Source organism: Macaca mulatta, chromosome 13 (assembly GCF_049350105.2).
Source record: "Macaca mulatta isolate MMU2019108-1 chromosome 13, T2T-MMU8v2.0, whole genome shotgun sequence".
Lineage (NCBI taxonomy): Eukaryota > Metazoa > Chordata > Mammalia > Primates > Cercopithecidae > Macaca > Macaca mulatta.
In genome coordinates, this window is record NC_133418.1 from 4,650,633 (window position 1) to 4,668,419 (window position 17,787).

Sequence of the window (17,787 nt, forward strand, 5' to 3'; positions counted from 1 at the left end):
AAGAGAGAGAGGGAGGGAGGGAGGGAGGAGGCAGAGGGGTGGAGCGATAAAAGCCGGCAGGGAGGAAGGGGTGGGCAGGGGGAGGGCGAGAAGCCGCCGTTGACAATTACGTCTGGGTCCAAGCAAACATGAGGCAGCTGCCAGCCGGCCTGGGCAGTCCTGTCTGCCTCGGCTGTGAAGTGGGGAGACTGGCAACAGTTCCCTTCGGCACCCAGGATGCAGCCGGCTAAGGTAGGCGCTGGGAGAATGGAGTCTTGCTCTAGAGGGGGGTAGTGGGGAGGAATGGGGGGTTCTGGGGGTTGCCCTGGACCAGGAAGCATTTTTCTTTGACCCCTGTCCCCTCTTGTTCCACTTTCCTTTGGGGAAAGTGAGCTTTAGGGTGTCGTGGCTGGCGTTGGGGTGTCCTGGCTGGGAGGCTGAACTCCTGGGGCTGCCTTGGGATGGGAGAGGTTTTAAGTGTTTGCGGAAGAGAAGCTGGACAGAGGAGGAGCTTGGGGTCAGCCCCCTGCTCAGTTAGGCCCTTGGGCCAGGTGCCAGCGTGGCTGACACTGAGCCCGGGCCCCACAGCCTTCAGGGCTGGGGGAGGGGTGAGCCTGGGAGGGAGTCACTTGAGCTTGGAAGTTGGTCAGTGGACGCATCTTCTAATCAAGCAATTGAGTAATGAATGAGCGCTCACTTCGTTTCAAAGGGCTCAGAGCCCCTGACAAGGACACCCCCCACCCATTCCCTCTCAGTGGGCTGTGGAGAGGTCAGAGAGAGAACACGAGGAAAATGCCTGGCACAGAGTTTGGGAAACAGTCGAGCAGGTACTGGTGGGGAGCAGGGCAGGGTGAAGAATTAAAGAAGGAATGAGGGAAGGAGAAATAAGCTGCCTTCCAGCCTCTAGGTGACTCTCGGAAGGTCTGGCCTGCTGCCCTGTGAGCTGCCCACACATTCAGGATCGTTCAGGACCAGGTCTGGCTGCTCATAACAGAAAGCCCCAAGTAACAGTGGCTGGAACAAGGTTAGCGGGGTCTCTCTGTCACGCAGAAGTCCAGAGGGGCCGTGGAGGCTGGCTTGGAGGCCACCTGGTCAGCAGCGTCTCAGGCCCGCTCTGCATCACTGCTGAGGTTACCTTAAGGTGCAACGTGGCTGCTGGAGCTCCAGCCAGCACACGTGGGCTCATACTGACATATGGGCAGGAAGGAGAAAGAAAGAAAGGGCAGAAGGACCCAGAGAGAATCAGGGTCTTGAGTGTAGGAAAGAAGGGATATGGGGTTGGCACCTCAGTGTCTCTGGCCTGAAGAGATGGCTTCCTGCCTCTTTCACCTGTGAGGACAAGCATCCAAGCATGGGCGGGTGGCTGGCTTGGACCACACTGCCCCCAAACTGCAGGCCGCCCTAGATCTGTCTGCTCCCTCTTCCAGGGTGCCAAGAGGATCAACTGAGGTGGTGGCATGAAGCCCTTTGAGCATGGCAACACTGCATATGGAAAATGTGCCTTCACTCCTGTCACCCCGGCACAGGGGTACACAGTGCAACTGTGCCCACGGGCAGAGATGCATTGCGTGACCCTGCATGACCTCAGAGATGGGAATTTCCAGAGCCAGGCTGCACACAGATGTGCACACAGCCAGCTCTGACCACCAGCAGAGGACAGTCCTCCCCTCCCTTGCCTTTCCTCTGCTGGTCTTAACTGCCAAAGGTCACTCTGGGAGCTTGGCCACTCCTGCCCCTGCCAGACTGGCAGAGTGGGTGGCCTGAGTCCTGCACTTACCTCTGGTTCTTCCCTTGGCCATTGTGGCCCTACACTGCCCTCCACCCTCCCACAACTGGCTCCTGGGCCCCAGTGAGTCTCGCTGTCCTTATGTCTGCTAGCGGCTTTCCTGTGACTGGCCTGGCCAGGGAGGGGAGTGAGACCCACAGCTTCTGGTGCTGGGCCCAGCAGAGACAGTCATCCTCGGAGGAGCCACCACTAGGTCTCTCATCAAGATCAATGGGAGATGGTGAAAAATAACCTTCGTCTCTTGTGGCAGCAGGGACTGTAATCAGAGCTCAGGCTGGGAGGTGTTCTGACTCCTCAGGGTCATGGTCAGTGGCTGCCCCCCAGTGACGCCCCATGACTGCCCGGCTCCCCAGTCTTCTCCCCACACTCCCCAGCCGTTCACGAATTCTCAGCTGGAGGGAGGCGGGGAGCACTGCCATTCCCATTCTAGACGCCGAGGCTCAGAGAAAGGGAACAGCTCCAGGACTCCATGAGCTCTTAGGAGAAAGGATTGAAAGACCCGCAGGCTCTGCGGCAGGGGCTGCGGTCGCGGTGTTGGGGCTATGGTGTCTTCACAGCCAGCAAGTGCACCAGGAACCCCTTCTGCCTAGCTTCTAGCCTTGTTGCAGGGCACTGTGCCAGATGGGCCCTAATTTGCTCCCACATTTCAAAAGACCCCAGGCTGCGCTGGAAGAAAGGGGCTCTGCCTCAGCTCTCCAGGAGAGCCCAGGAGAAGGGCAGGGCTGTGGGCCAGGAGCCTTAGGGTGCCAGCGCCCATCCGGGCCATTGTCTCCTGCATTATCTCCCTGGACTCTCGTGCAGCCCACGAGGCAGCTGTTGGTCTCATCCCCACTTCACAGATGGGGAAACAGAGGCCTGCCCCAGACTGCGGGCTACAAAGAGCTGTGGCTGAGATTTGAATCCTGCTCTGTCTTACTCCAGAGCGCAGCAGGTCCCTAGGGCTTGGGCGATGTGGAAGAAGACGCAGGAGGAGAAGGGCATGCTTTTAACCGGATGCCAGAGGAGGGGCCCATCCCAGCCATGCGCCTGACTCCCTGGGCCGGTGGTCTGTTGTGCCCTCTGAGCCCTCTAGTGAGTGACACAAGCCGGACTCCACCTGGACACATCCCCTGCAGGAGCCACATGACCTGGAGCTGGTTGCCTCCCACTTTTGGGCTGTGGATCCAGAGCTAGGAAGGACAGGGCCCCGGCATTCTAAATTCAGGCTGCCTCGTCTTATCAAGACCTTCTGCGGGAGGCAGAGAACGGCTTTGCTGACTTAGCAGAGGGGGCTCAGAGCCCACCAGCCCTCCCCAGCCCAGCCCTGGGCGTCCCAGCGACTTCCAGGAGCAGCCAGCGTGCCCAGCCCTGGGCGTCCCAGCGACTTCCAGGAGCAGCCAGCGTGGCTTCTGTGGGGAAGAAGGCACTGTCAGTTCCCAGGGTGAAACAGAAGAGGGGAGAGAAGTGAGCACGTCTTATCGACCTAGTGCCCAGACCTGGGGCAGGCAGGAGCCTGAGAGTTGGGGGAGGGCACAGAGTGGGGCGAGCCCCGTGCTGCTCCCTGCCCAGGGCTCCCAGCCCCAGCTGACTGGTGTTACCCTTGAGCAGGTGCATCTGTCACCTGTGATCAGCTGATGCCCTAGAAGGCCACAGAGCAGCCCTGTGGCAGGGAGAGAAGCAAGGGGACCCGCAGAGTTGGAGAAGGAGCAGCTGAGCTGAGACAGGAGGGCAGCTGGGGGTGGCATGTCCCACACTAGGGTGGGCCCAGCTTCCCCCTCCGATCTGCTACCTCACCTCTCTGCCCAGCATGCCCTCTCCATCAGTCTGGCCGGGCCTGGGCCAGGCTCAGCCAGGAAAAGCAGCTGGTGGTCTTTTCTGACCTCACCTCCCAGCCTGCCCAATGCCCCTGGCCCTCCCCAACCTTCAGCACGTGGACAGTGGGCAGGTGCCGGGGTAGGCAAGGGGCAAGTCCCCTGCATCCCAGTCCCCTCCTGCCGGTGCCACATGCCCCTGTGCCCAGCTCTGTCATGGGATCGTCTCTCAAGGTGGGCACTCTGGACAGCCCCACCTCTGCCCCACTGACTCAGGGCAGGGCCCTCCCCTCTCTGGGCCTCAGTCTTCCCATCTGGGTCTGAGAGGTGCTCACAGCGTCTGCCAGGCCCTGTGATGAGCAGTGCAGGGTGGGAGGGCACAGGCCTGACTGACTAAAGTCAGGGCCACTGCCAGCAGTGCCCCGCATGTGCACACAAATGTCCATGGGTCTTGCACAGAGCCCAGATCCTCACCGTGCGGGACTGAAGGACCCTGGCCAGGAGACCGGCACAGCCAGGAGGTGTCATGGCTGTGCCTTGTTGGTTGTGAGCCCTGACTCTGCACCAGCAGACCTGGGCTCAGTCCTGGCTCCGTCACGCACCGGCTGTGTGTCCTCTGACAAGTTACTTAGCTCCTCTGTGCCACTGTCCCCTCATTTTCCTGGGGGACGTATGAATATCACAGAACCCCCAGATAAATGTGATCCTTTACCAAGCGGCTTGGCCTGGCCCCTGGCACGGAGTGAGGCCTCCATATGTGAAGGGAATACCTATGCCATCCCTTCTGGCCGTTGGGGAGAGCCTGGGAAGGCCACCAAGAGGCAATGTGGCCACAGGCAACTCAAGCTCTCCCCTGGGTGAACGTGGCCTCCCCGCTGCCAGGCAGCACGGGGAGCTTGTCCTTGCCAAGGTGGCAGCCATCAGAGCCGGGGGGACAGCCTGGCTCTCCTGCTCTGGTGCTGTGAGAGGGCTGGCTGGGGCGCAGTGCTGTGTGTGCGTGTGTGTGTGCATGTGTGTGTGCACATGTGCGTGTCTGCATCTTCACAGACTCATGACGACCGCGGCTCCCCCGACAAGGCAAGCCGCCTGGCCCATGTCTGTCTGTGCCCAGCGGTGGGTGGAGAATCCAGGCTCTCCAAAGCTTCCCAATTCCGTACCCCGGGGCCTGCACGACACAACGCCCACCACTGCTTCCTGCCATCTGTCCCGAGGGATGGAAATAGAGCCAGCGACAGCAAGCAATGCCGGGTGGGCCAGTCCGCACTGCAGCAGCCGTGGACGGGGTGGGGGTGGGGAGCCCCACGTCTGAGCAGCCTGGATGTCCCCTGCTGGCCCCGGCCTCGGGGAAGCCCTCCCAGAGAGGAAGGGGGTGAGAACAGGGAGACCCCCTTCGTCTTTCAGGCAAGGCCAAGAATTTTCTATTTGGAGGGACAGACACTCTAAACAAATTCTCCAAGCGGCATTTTCAGATCTTCCGAGGAGCTTTATAAGAACGGAGTAGCCCAGGCCTCTCTGCCTCAGACAATCCAGCCCCTGGGCAGGCGGATGGTGGGAGCCTCCTCGCGTGATTCTGGTGTGCGGCAGCTGAGAGTGGCAGGTAGGGCTTCCCTGCCAGGCATGCCAGGCTGCGGGCTCGGACAGCCAGACCCTCCCTGGGGTCGGAAGGTCGAGGAATACTGACCCTCCCCCGCTGGGGGCTTTGTCACCTCGCCTTCCCCTTAACCCTGTGAGGGCATATTGTCACCCCCATTTTGCAGATGAGGAAACTGAGGCTCGGAGCTGTCAGGTTCTCTGTCAGGGTCACCGAGCTGGGAAGCGAGAGTGTGGGATTCACATAACTGGTTGGCCACAGATCCCTCCCACTGTCCTTGCTGCCGGACATCACATCCACCTGCCTTCGATCTACTACCCTGCCCCCCACTAGCCGTGCCCTCTGAGTCCACACCCAGGGGCCCTGGTGGCACATGCAAAGCCACTCACTTCTGTTTTGCATCCGTTAAGTCTGCAGACATCTGGGAGGAGTCAGCGATGTATGTGCTCCTAGAACGCCACCTCTGGGGAACGGAGCCTGGACACTTTAGCGCAGGTTTCCCAGGACTCTGCCTGGCCTCTGGCCGTGCACCCCCACTTCTCACAGGCCGCCATGTGCCCCCTGCTCACCTCTGCCACGTCTGCTCTGGACGGCTCTCTGGGAGTTTCTCTGGGGCACAGTTGATAAGAACCACGGAGACTGAACTGGCAGCTCAAGGGTTTCACCTTGGCACGCCCCTGACAGTCTGACTGCATTTTCTCAGTCCGATGGGCCTCCACAGGACAAAACTGTGCCATGCTGGGCATCGGGCAGGGAGTGGGATGCTGCCCTGTGGGCCACCTGGCCTCTCAGGGGACCTACAGCGTAGGGAGCCGCAAGGCAGAATGTCCAGTCCAGGTCCTGGAGGTTTGTTCCAAGTGCGCAGCCTCTGTCTGTGGTGTGGAGACTCTGGGGTGATGGTGTGGTGTTTGCAGCAGAGACTGGACGGTGTTCAGGGGGAGAGGAAAGCATGGGGGGCAGCCCTGCCTCCTACGTCCCCACAGTGACAGTTTTCTCAGGCACTGGGGAGCCACCGCCCCTCCCTCACTGCCCACATCTAGAGTAGGTCCTGTCTCCATAATAGCCCCAGCACCCAGCCATGACCTCCGCCTGGCTCAACCTTCCCCCACTCTCCTGGGCCTGGGCACCCATCGCCTCCCCCAGGTGGCCCCTGCCTCATCCACCCCCCAACCTGACCTGCACATTCCACCAGGCCACCCTTCTGAGGCAGCTCCAACTCCAGCTGCACTTGGGTGGCAGAGAACAGCTGCCGCGGCTGTGCCCTGCCAGGAGGATGCTGCCCCAAGCCAGCCGGCTGGCAGGTCTGAGAACCATCCAGACCGGTGCTGTCCAACAGAGACGTGATGCAAGCCGCAGATGTCCCTTCAAATGTGCCAGTAGGCACAGTAAAGAAAGAAGAAAAAGTTAAATTATTTTAACCATATGTTTTATTAAACCCAGTGTAAATGATTATCACTTCAACCTGCCATCGATAGAAAGCATTTTTAATGTGCTATTTGATAGTCTAGTAAGTAAACGTTTGGAACCCGGTGTATGTTTACATGGAGGGCACGTCTCAGTGTGGACCAGCCACGTGTCAGTCTCAGCAGCCTGTGTGGCGAGAGGCCGCCGTCACTCAGACCTGGGGGGTCGCCTGGCTGAGTCGAGCAGGCCCTCAGCCTCAGCCACAGAGAGAAACACACACTTCCTGCCTTTACTGTTTTGCTGTATCTGTTGTGACCTGTGCCATTGTTTCTTACTATTTTTCTTTAAATTAACTCGTGCGTTGAATTTTAGTGAATCCATTTAGAAGGGAATCTTTAAATCAGTACTGTGAGTGGGAAGCCGGGAGCAGGAGTGGAAGGCAACCACCACATTGCCGTGAAATAAGGCAGCAGCGACAAACTCCCACCCACAGTCTGTGGCCTGTTGAGGCTCTGAGCTGAGGCCATGCCCTCCCTTTGTAAAGGGGATGGCACGGGGGAGCTGGAGAGTGCGATGGCCCGGAGTCTAAGTCATCTCCTGCACCTTGTAGGTGCAGCTCCCCAGGGCCGGAGACCTCAGGCCAAAGCCCCCAGGACGCAGCTGACTCAGAACAGGTTGGGTTTACCTCTGTTGAATAACAGGAGAACACGTACCCCAGGGACCCTGGCAAGCTGCGTGAGAGGGGGTGAGCTAGAACCCACTGCAGGATTTGGGGCTCAGTTGGATGCGTTGGGTAATTTTGAGGTTCTAAGGAACCTCAAAAAGTTGGTGTGACCATTAAATAAGATAACCCCTCCAAACAACTAACTCAGCACCAGCACCAGCAGGAGCATCACCCACGCCATCCCTTTTCCATCCCACAGGCCAGGAGGACTTAGAAGGAAGTTGAGGCCTGGTCCTGGCCTGCCTGGCTAGACAGGAGCCACAAATCTCGGCCCCCAGGTGACTGGCAGAGAAGGACCTGCCTGGCCCAGCAGCAGCCTCTACCCTTGAGGGAACCTTGTGACCTTTGAGAAGGCTGCAGGTCCCCAGGGCCAGCCTAGGGCCGTTTCTGGGACACAGCCCTGAGTGCCCACACTGCCAAGTGTGCCACCAGGGACTCTGCCTGAACCCGGGGCCCAGATCTTCTGGCTTCACTGGTCTCTGCCACTCAACCCTGGCCATCCCCTGAAGCTGATGGACAATGACAGTTCTGTTGCCCATTAAAATGGGGCCGGCACCGAGCAGGAGTGGGAGGGGAGAGTCCCGGGTGAATTAGGAAGAGCACAGGGGACTTTTGATCATTCGTGAATATTTATTCAGGGCCTCGTGCATGCTTGTGTTTTTAACGCCCTCTTTTTGGGTGCGTGAGAGTATTTTTTGATGGAAATCTTTACTGAGCTCATTGTAGATTCACGTGCAGTTGTAGCAGCTCACACAGAGGGCCCATGTACCCTTTACCCGGTTTCCCCAAAGACAGCACATTGCAAAACTACAACACAATAGCACAACCGGAGTGTCCGCAATGACGCAAACCACCAGCCCTATCCGATTTCCCAGTTCACACGCGCTCATTCCCGTGTGCGTTTTCGCCACAATTTCATCACTTCTGTAGGTTCAGGCACCCAACAGCACCACCAAGATGCAAAACAGCTCCGTCCCCACAAGGCCCCTCCTGCCGCCCTGTGAGAGCCACACCCCTCCCCTCCTGCCACCTCCCCCCATCCTTAACCCCTGGCCCTCTCCTCTGTTCTCCATTTCTGACGCTTTGTCGTTTTACAATGTTATATAAATAGAATCACACAGAATGTGACCTTTTGGGTTGGCTTTTTCATTCAGCGTCATTCTCCAGAGGCTCACGCAGGTGTGGTGTGCTCCAACGGTTTGTTTGTTTGACTTGTTCAGGATTCCGTGGTACGGACGCACTGCAGTTTTGTAATCATTCACCCATCGAAGGGCATTGGGATGCCTCCAGTTTGGGGCCATGCCAAGTAAAGCTGCCATGAGCATTTGTGTACAGGTTTTCACTTGAACATAACTTTTCATTTCTCCAGGAGAAACGCCCGAGAGTACCGTGGCTGGGCTCTGTGGTAGCGCATGTCTGGTTTTTATAGGAAGCTGCCAAACTGTTTTCCAGAGTGGCTAAGGCGTTTTCCTTTTCCACCGGCAATGCAGGGGAGATTCCGTTTCTCCACATCCTCAGCAGCGTTCAGTTGTCATTATCTTTGGTTCTAGCTGTTCGGACAGGCACATGGTGGTGTCCCACGGCGGTCCTCCTCTGCGTTGCCAGAATGGCTGATGACGGTAACATCTCCTCTGCCACCTTTGCCATCCGCACGTCCTCTCTGGTGAAACGTCTGTGCATGTCTTTCGCGCTTTCTAACCTGACGTCTGCTCTTTGACTGCTGAGTTTTGGGAGTGAGGATCTCTTGGGTGCCAGGCTGTGTCACGAGGAAAAACAGGTCACGTGAGCATCAGGTGTCACTCTCGCAGAGCTGACGCGCTAAAGGGGAGAGACAGAAAATGCACCAGAAAACACAATAGTAGGATAGGTTCACAGTTCACCAGGGCTGGGTGCTGTGAAGAAGGGCTGAGATGGAGGCGCACGTGGGAGGGTGGCCTAGGTAGTCAGGCAGGGGCTCTCCCTGAGTGAGGCCTTGAACGCCCAGGGCAGAAGCGTCCAATGCTGGGAACAGCAGGTGCCAAGGCGGTGGTGTGGGAGCAGACTTGTAGGGGCACGGTGGGGCTGTCAGGGCTTGGCAGGGAGGCTCTGGGGCTGCCAGCAGCGTTGGGGCATCTAATTCATGTGCCATCTCATCACTGCCCCAGCTTCTCTCCCAGCACCAAGGCACTGTGGGGTGAGGGGCCATGGGGCCGCCTCTGAGGACACCCCCCTTCCATGCTGTGAGCCTCCCAAGCTAGCCGGAGGGTGTCTGCGCTGCTATTTAACATTCCCTGACAGCTCAGTCAGACCCTCTTCCAGGCAGACAAGTGTCAAATATTCATGAGGATGACCCGGTCACTCTCCCTCCTCCAGCCTCCCCGACAGCCTGATGGGCCCCAGCGCTTCCCAAGCTCCGCTGCTGGGGTCTCCCTGCCCTCCCCGCCCCCTTCTCGTCAGAACCCACCGCCTGACTCACACAGGGTGGTGGCCGTCCCGGGCCCGCCTCACACAGTGGGGTGGCCATCATGGGCCTGCCTTATGGGGTTTCCAGGTGGGATTCCGGCCCCTCAGCCAGATGGAGGAGCCTGGCCTGGAACCCCCGCCCACTACTCCACCCAGACTCTCTCCACTGGGGCCCCCTTGCCCAGGAGGGCGTCACAGCACTCCCCAGCGGTACTTTTGGAAGGCTGCTGATGTGCCTAAGGGGCTTCAGAACACATCCAGCTCCAGAGAGTGTCCCAGGGACACAGTGTCAGCAGCAAAGCCCGTGGTCAAGCCCCTGTGAACACTGGAATCAGAAGACGATACATATACGTATAGCGTGGGCCCGGCACGTCCCAAACTCAGGGAATTCGTTTCCTCATCTGCAAAACGGGGATCGTGTTACCGACCACAGTGGGTTGTAGTGACGAGATTCCTTTCAGCTCAGCGTCGACATCCACTTGGGAGGTGCTCGGCCTGCCCTTTGGGCTCAGCCAGCCTTCCTGGGAGGACAGAGCCCTGTGAGCTAGAACCCAGGACACCCATGGGATCTCCCACATGACCTGGGCCTGGGGCTTCAAGACAGAATCCCTGTGACTAACCCTGGGCCCCGAGAAGCAGCCTTGCCCGCCAAGCCAGTGCTGTGCTGAGATGGGCGCAGACGGGGCTGGGGGTCTCAGCAAAGAGCTCCTGCCAGGGGCTCCCCGGCTGCCTCAGTTTCTTCTGATGTCCTCTGCTCACCCGCCGTGCAGAGCCTGCGGCAAAGAATTTGTGATGTAATAAAGCGCCCACTGCCACTCTCTCCCCTACTCCCCTCCTTAACCAAAATAAAGACTCCTGAGTAAGATCCTGAATAATGGAGAACCTGCGTCTCTGACCCAGCCTGACAGGACGTGTGTGTGTATATGTCTGTGTGTGTACGTGTGCGTACGAGCATGTGTACGTGTGTGTGATATGCATGTGTGCTTGTGTGTGCGTGTGTGCATACGAGCATGTGTACATGTATGCATACGTATGTGTGCATGTGTGTGCGTGTGTGCATACAAGCATGTGTACGTGTGTGCATATGTATGTGTGCATGTGTGTGCACATGCGTGCATGTGAGCATGTGTACACCTGTGTGTGCATAGCATGTGCATGTAGGGAGCTTCCCTCAGCACCCCAGGCACCCGTCCACTCCCAGCTCTCCCCCTCTTTCTGCTCCATCAGCATGGCCAGTGCCTCTTTTTGCTGCAGCTCTGGGCACCACTGAGCCCCCTCATTGCTTGGTGAGCCTTGGAGAAGGGGAGGGACGTGCAGGGGTTATTGCCAAGGGTGTGTCGGAGGAAGGGTGGATGACGACTGTGAGCTGGAGGACTGGTAGTTGGGACCTAGCTGAGGAAGGCCCAAAAGCCAGGATAAGGGAACTGGACATCTCCCGGCCTAGGGGACCACTTCACTAAACTGAATAGTGGGCCGGCTGCCAATCCCAAAAGAGGATGGGCCTCAGGGACCATGAGCCAGTGAAGTACCCGGAGAATCCTCCCTCAACTGAAGCCTGCAGTGTGCAGAGACCCGTGGGGGTCCCAGGCCCGTGCCTCAGGAGAGGGGCCAGACTTTGCAGCAGCAGCAGAGCCCCATCACTGGGCTCTGTGTGGACGGGCACGGCCAGGGCCGGTGTCCGGCGCTGCTCTCTGATCTCGCCTGCTTTCCGGGACTGGCTCTCTGTGCTTCCCTGCAGGCTGTGACTGGCTCGGGCTCCCTGCTGCCAATTCTCCCAGTTCATACCAGCCGGAGTCAGTCTCTGGCCCTCGCACCTGAGAGTCCAGCTAGCACAGGGCTGTCTTGCGGGGCTGCGTCTCTCTAAGCTGCTTGACAACCCCGCCCATCTGTTATTTACTTTGAACAACCAAATGCTTTTCAGGACTGTGCAAAAGTAGCACACACGAGACCCTGTGATCTGGGAAGGGCACGGCCAACCCACCCCCGAGTGACCCTCTTCACTGGCCAATGAGTCCAACCGCTCAGAGCTCATATGCATGTGGGGTGGCGCCAGTGCCACAGCTGGAGCTCAGGCAGTGCGTCACGGACAGAATGGGCATGAGGGCCGTTGGTGGGCTGTGGTCCTATTGGCCAGGCCACATCTGTCCCCCTGCCACCCTGAACAGGAGGGCACAGCCAAAGGCAGCAAACTAGACCCAGCAGGTGCACAGAGGTGTGGCCAGTGGCAGCCAGCCTGCCATGCACCTCCTTCCTCCGGTCTTCACGGGCCAGCCGCCGGCATGGGAGCTGAGCATGGTGGGCAGTTCGGATGTCAGGATTGGGGGGCCTGAAATACGTGGTAGGAGAGCAAATCTTGCCACCCTGGGGCCTCCACCATGACCCCAGGCCGTTCTTTCCCTATCCACACTGACTCAGGCTCATGGCCCACTGCCTTTTTTTATTTATTTATTTATTTTTTTGAGACAGAGCCTGGCTCTGTTGGCCAGGCAGGAATGCAGTGGCACAAGCTCAGCTCACTGCAACTTCCATCTCCCGGGTTCAAACAATTCTCTGCCTCAGCCTCCTGAGTAGCTGGGTTTACAGGTGCACGCCACCACGTCTGGCTAATTCTTGTATTTTTAGTAGAGACAGGGTTTCATCATGCTGGCCAGGCTGGTCTCGAACTCCTGACCTCGGGTGATCCACCCACCTCGGCCTCCTAAAGTGCTAGGATTACAGGCGTGAGCCACCGCGCCGGCTGGTCCACAGCCTCTTAATGACCACCCACGGCTCGCTCCTCCCAACACTCTCCCGTCCATAGCTGGAGCCGTTTCTTCAGATCCCTGCCAGCCTCAGTGGTGGGTTCCATCAGCGCAGCCCTCCTGGGGTCACCACCCAGCCTTTCATTCACTCTCAGCTTCTCTCAACATGGAAACTCAGGTAGAGCAGTGGCCCTGCTTGGGGAGTGAGGGAGCTGGACCTGGCTGTGTGACCCTGTATAGATCCACTTGCCTCTCTGGTCTTCAGGCAGGCGAGGGATTGGGACCATGATTTCTAAAGGCCGCTCAGCTCTGGCAACCTGGCCTGTGCCAAGGGGGAACCCAACGAGCAAGTCTGGGATCGCTGCCGACAACCCCTCCCTGCACCCCTGTCCTCCCCGCTTCCAGGGGTCCCGTCTTACACCACAGCCAGGTTGTAGAGTGAAAGGAACCTGCCCACACTAGGCGTGCAGCCCTGGAAGGAGAACCCTTGGTGGTGTTCAGGCCTCACCTAGGATATCAGGGCAGCTGGGGACCCTCCAGGGGTCCTTCTTCTGAGCTGGGGCTCAGGGCTGCTCTGCCTGTTCCTACTGCAGGAGGTGACAAAGGCATCGGACGGCAGCCTCCTGGGGGACCTCGGGCACACGCCACTTAGCAAGAAGGAGGGTGTCAAGTGGCAGAGGCCAAGGCTCAGCCGCCAGGCTTTGATGAGATGCTGCCTGGTCAAGTGGATCCTGTCCAGCACAGCCCCACAGGGTTCAGGTAGGGCCAGGATGGGCTGTGGTCAAGGGTGGGGGTGGGGAGATCTGTTCTGAGCACTGTCCTTTGTAAGGGCTCAAAGGCCAGCCCGGGCCACACCGCCCCTGTCTCTATTGAAAATGTGTTTTCATTCACTCACACCCTTCCCCATTCACTGAGTGCCTGCTTCACACAGGCCACTGAGCTCCCAGTGGGACCCACAGAGCGTGGGTGCAGAGAGCTGGGACCACACTGGGGCTTTCCAGTTGGCTAGGAAGACAGAGCCAGGCTGCAGAGTCCCACACACCAGGCTCCACCCTGCCCACTGCTCCCGCCCTGAGTAAGCCGGGGCACCTCCTTCATCCTTTGTAAGCCCTCCGTGAGAAGGCAGGCTGGAACCTGTCCACAGGGCACATTTGAAGAAGGGAAATAATGTGTGCAGTGCCTGGTGATCAGGAGGCCCCGCCCTCAGCCCCTCCTTGGTCCTGTTCGGTGCACCCCAAGGATTAGTGCCGGCTCTTCGTCTTGGCCTGCGTTCTGGTGTGTTAAGGAGAGAACTGGCGGGAATCACTGCCCTGGGCTCGCCGTGGGTGATATTTGGTGCTTGCCGGGTGTGACAGGGCCACGATCTCACACACACACGCAGACACCTCCCACTCACACCTGTGCACACACGCCGGTGCCTCTACCACACATGAGCTTGCACACTCACCACGCACACATAGGTAGGCATACCATACACACTTGCATACTCACATACACACACACCACATGCAGGCACACACACACCACGCACACTCATGCAGGCGCACACACACCACGCACACTCATGCAGGCGCACACACACCACGCACACTCATGCAGGCGCACACACACCACGCACACTCATGCAGGCGCACACGCACCACGCACACTCATGCAGGCACACACACACACCACGCACACTCATGCAGGCGCACACACACCACGCACACTCATGCAGGCGCACACGCACCACGCACACTCATGCAGGCGCACACGCACCACGCACACTCATGCAGGCGCACACACACACCACGCACACTCATGCAGGCACACACGCACCACGCACACTCATGCAGGCGCACACGCACCACGCACACTCATGCAGGCACACACACACCACGCACACATAGGTAGGCATACCATACACACTTGCATACTCACATACACACACACCACATGCAGGCACACACACACCACGCACACTCATGCAGGCACACACACACACCACGCACACACATGCAGGCGCACACACACCACGCACACTCATGCAGGCGCACACACACCGTGCACACTCATGCAGGCACACACACACCACGCACACTCATGCAGGCGCATACACACCACGCACACTCATGGGGTCACACAGGTGAGCATGGTGCGTGTGACAGTCTGCCTCGGGGTCACACAGGTGAGCATGGTGCGTGTGACAGTCTGCCTCGGGGTCACACAGGTGAGCATGGTGCGTATGACAGTCTGCCTCGGGGTCACACAGGTGAGCATGGTGCGTATGACAGTCTGCCTCGGGGTCACACAGGTGAGCATGGTGCGTGTGACAGTCTGCCTCGGGGTCACACAGGTGAGCATGGTGCGTGTGACAGTCTGCCTCGGGGTCACACAGGTGAGCATGGTGCGTGTGACAGTCTGCCTCGGGGTCACACAGGTGAGCATGGTGCGTGTGACAGTCTGCCTCTGACTTTAAGGAAAAGGTGCCGACTTGCCTTTGACAGCTGCATCTGGTTTGCTGTCTTGGACCCTCTCTAGCTGTGTGATTTCCAGGAAACCTTGGTCCCCTGACCAGGGGATGGGCACAATAGGGGTCCCAGCCTCCCAGGCTTGATGGGGGTCATGCATAGAGGTGATCACCTGAGGGGTCTGGGCAAACAGCAGGCACCGTGGCTGACAGCCACAGCCAGAGGTCCACGCCTGTGCACAAAGGGACTGGCCGCTACGCGCCAGATCCCCGTCCTTTACCCACAAACGCCACTCCATGGTGCTCCCAGCACGACTCCAGCCCCCTCCCTTTTGCCACCACCACCTCTGCTTCCCCACAGAGCCCCTACCCATCTATGATGCTGTCACCTTGGCTGACACTTGTTCCCAACCCCTTTCCATGGAAGCACTGGCACCTGTGAAGGCATGGGTGAGGTCCGCGTGCACCCCAACTTCTCGGGGATGGGGCTGGTAGGTTTTGCAGGTGGCAGAAACTTGATGAGTTGACTAGAAGCACATACACATAGCTCGACCGGGAAGGACCACCTTCAGGGCACTGTCCGTTCTGCGTCAGAACGAAAATGCGTCTGTTCTCCCTTAGGGTGGGGACGAGAGCACGGTGGCCATTGCATGTGCTGGAGGCTCAGGTCCACTCTGACGGGCACAGCTTCATGTCGTGCGAGACTCAGATTTCCTCCACTTCAGTCTTCCGGGGTTTTCTTGGTGGCAACGGGTATTTAAGGGGTGCTGCAGTGGAACCCTCCCTCCATCCCTCAGGTCCTGCAGATGCTCTGCCTCATCCTCCCGTCTCTGTCTCTGGCAGGCAGAGGTGGCTCGGGACGGTCTGGGGCTGGTGTGCACCCTTTGCCAAAGCTTTCTGCACACCCGTGACAGCAGCAGCTGTTCTGAGTGGGGTGGACGGGGAGGAAGGCGAGACAGGGGCTGGCTTGGCGTGTTCAAGTCAGGGCTGGGGGGGACCATCCCTGCATGGCCCACCACAGCATGCCCCACCTTACCTCAGGGCAGCTTCCTGGAGGGCAGGGCCTTTCCACACCAGCTGTCAGGACACGTTTGCCAAACAACTTGTCAAAGACACTCAGGCGACAGAGCCAGGGCACCAGCGATGGGTTCGCTCCCGTGCGTGGACGCGTTTACCGGACCTTGTGCAGGGACTGGGAGCAGATGTGAGTGACACGTCCAAGAGCCTGTTTGATTGTGCAAGGGAGCAGTGTGAAGCTCATCTCCCTGATGTGCCAAAGCGTCCTTGGCAGCTCGGGGAGGTCACATGACTCAGCAGGTGGCACAAGAAGCGGGGGTTGGGGCAGGGGGGGCTCGGGCCCCGAGCTCCACGGTGCCCACCTGACGAGCGTCTTTGGTGGGAGCTGAGGGAGGAGGGAGCCCAGGGACCTCACAGAGGGAGGAGCCAGGACTCCGATGTGACCTTTGTCTCCCTTGGCCATATCTCCCGGGTCTCCTATCTTCAGTCCAACATGTCCCGCGTGTGTCCCGCAAGGAGGGCGGGCTGGTCACACTGAGGGCTTTGTGCGCATGTGAAGTGCTGCGCCGTGTGCAGACGGACGAGGCATCCCCGCTCTTTGGGAGCCTGCACAGGCTCTGGGTGCAAAGAACAATGGGGCCCATTCAGTGTAGCCCCGCGGCATGCTCTGGGAGGCCCAGCACGGTGTCCTGAGCCTTGGGGTCCTGTGGGAGGCGGGCGGCCCAGACACTGTGCCCTTGTACTGGGGTTTTTCCATTCGGCGGAAGTCGGGCCAGAGACACAAGTCGGGAACAGCTGGGAGTGAAAGCCAAGATCCAGCTTGGGCGAGGTAGAACGTTGGCAAAGAGCGGGCAGGAACCAGGGGCCTGGAGACACTGGGCGAGGGCTGGAGCATCGTGGCTGGGCCCTGAGTGGCCCCTCCTGGGTGTGAAGACTCCAGGATGGAGTCAGGAGGTGGCCAACAGTGGGGCCTCTAAGAGGGGAGCCCAGGAGACTCAGAGCACAGGCAGCCTGGCCCCACTCTACCCAGGAGATGCCCCCCATCCCCAGCCTACAAGCTCCTTGGACCCTCCTCCATTACCCAAAAGCTGGGCCTCTGGCCTGCCCTGCGTGTCTCCCCCGCATCTGAAGTCCCTCCCTGCAGGACGCCTCTCCAGAGGCATGGCCAGTGCCACACTGGACAGACCTGTTTCTCAAGCCTGGTGCCCACAAGGGCCGTGGGACTTGGGTTTCTTCAACTGGAATAATAATGTCACCCACAAATAACCTGGGGTCCCGGCTGCAGACAGTTGAAACCAGGCAGGCGGGTTTAAGAGGAGGCGTCTGCTCCAGGCCTCAGGAAGTTCACAGAAACTCCAGAGGACCAGAGAACGAGGTCTGAATGGGATGAAGCCAGGGCCCCACCTACCGCCTTGGGAGATGCCTGGCATCCTGGACCACTCTGGCAGGAACGCTCTAGCAGCTGCTGCACCCCTCTGTGTAACACGGTGCAGCCATTTCTCATACACACACACATACACACACGCACACACACATACATGCACACACACAAGCACACACACAGCACACACATGTGCGCACACACATACACACACATGCACACATGCACACACACATGCACACACATACATGCACACACAAGCACACACAAACCACACATGCGCACATACAAGCGCACACATGCACACACAACCACATGCACACACAAACCACACACGTGCACACACACACAAAGCACACACATGCACACACAAGCACACGCACACACACAGCACACACATGCACACACATGCACACATGCACACACACGTGCACACACACATGACCACACACGAGCAGACACACATGCACATGTACACACACA

General features: G+C 58.9%; 1 protein-coding gene and 1 long non-coding RNA gene across 3 annotated transcripts in view; both read left to right on the forward strand.

Annotated features, from left to right (window-relative positions):
* Positions 1-101: 101 nt before the first annotated feature.
* KCNIP3 (potassium voltage-gated channel interacting protein 3) overlaps positions 102-17,787 on the forward strand; it is a 93,723-nt gene continuing 76,037 nt past the window's right edge. Inside the window, exons 1-3 of one of the 2 annotated variants that reach the window (XM_015112830.3) lie at positions 125-231; positions 8,825-8,893; positions 13,051-13,216. In XM_015112830.3, the coding sequence (XP_014968316.1) occupies positions 217-231; positions 8,825-8,893; positions 13,051-13,216 (250 nt within the window). In that variant the 5' untranslated portion in view covers positions 125-216. 2 annotated transcript variants of the gene reach the window in all.
* LOC144333666 (uncharacterized) lies at positions 1,407-8,402 on the forward strand. Its single transcript, XR_013402578.1, has 2 exons — positions 1,407-5,152; positions 5,557-8,402. It is a non-coding gene; the product is annotated as an uncharacterized LOC144333666 (long non-coding RNA).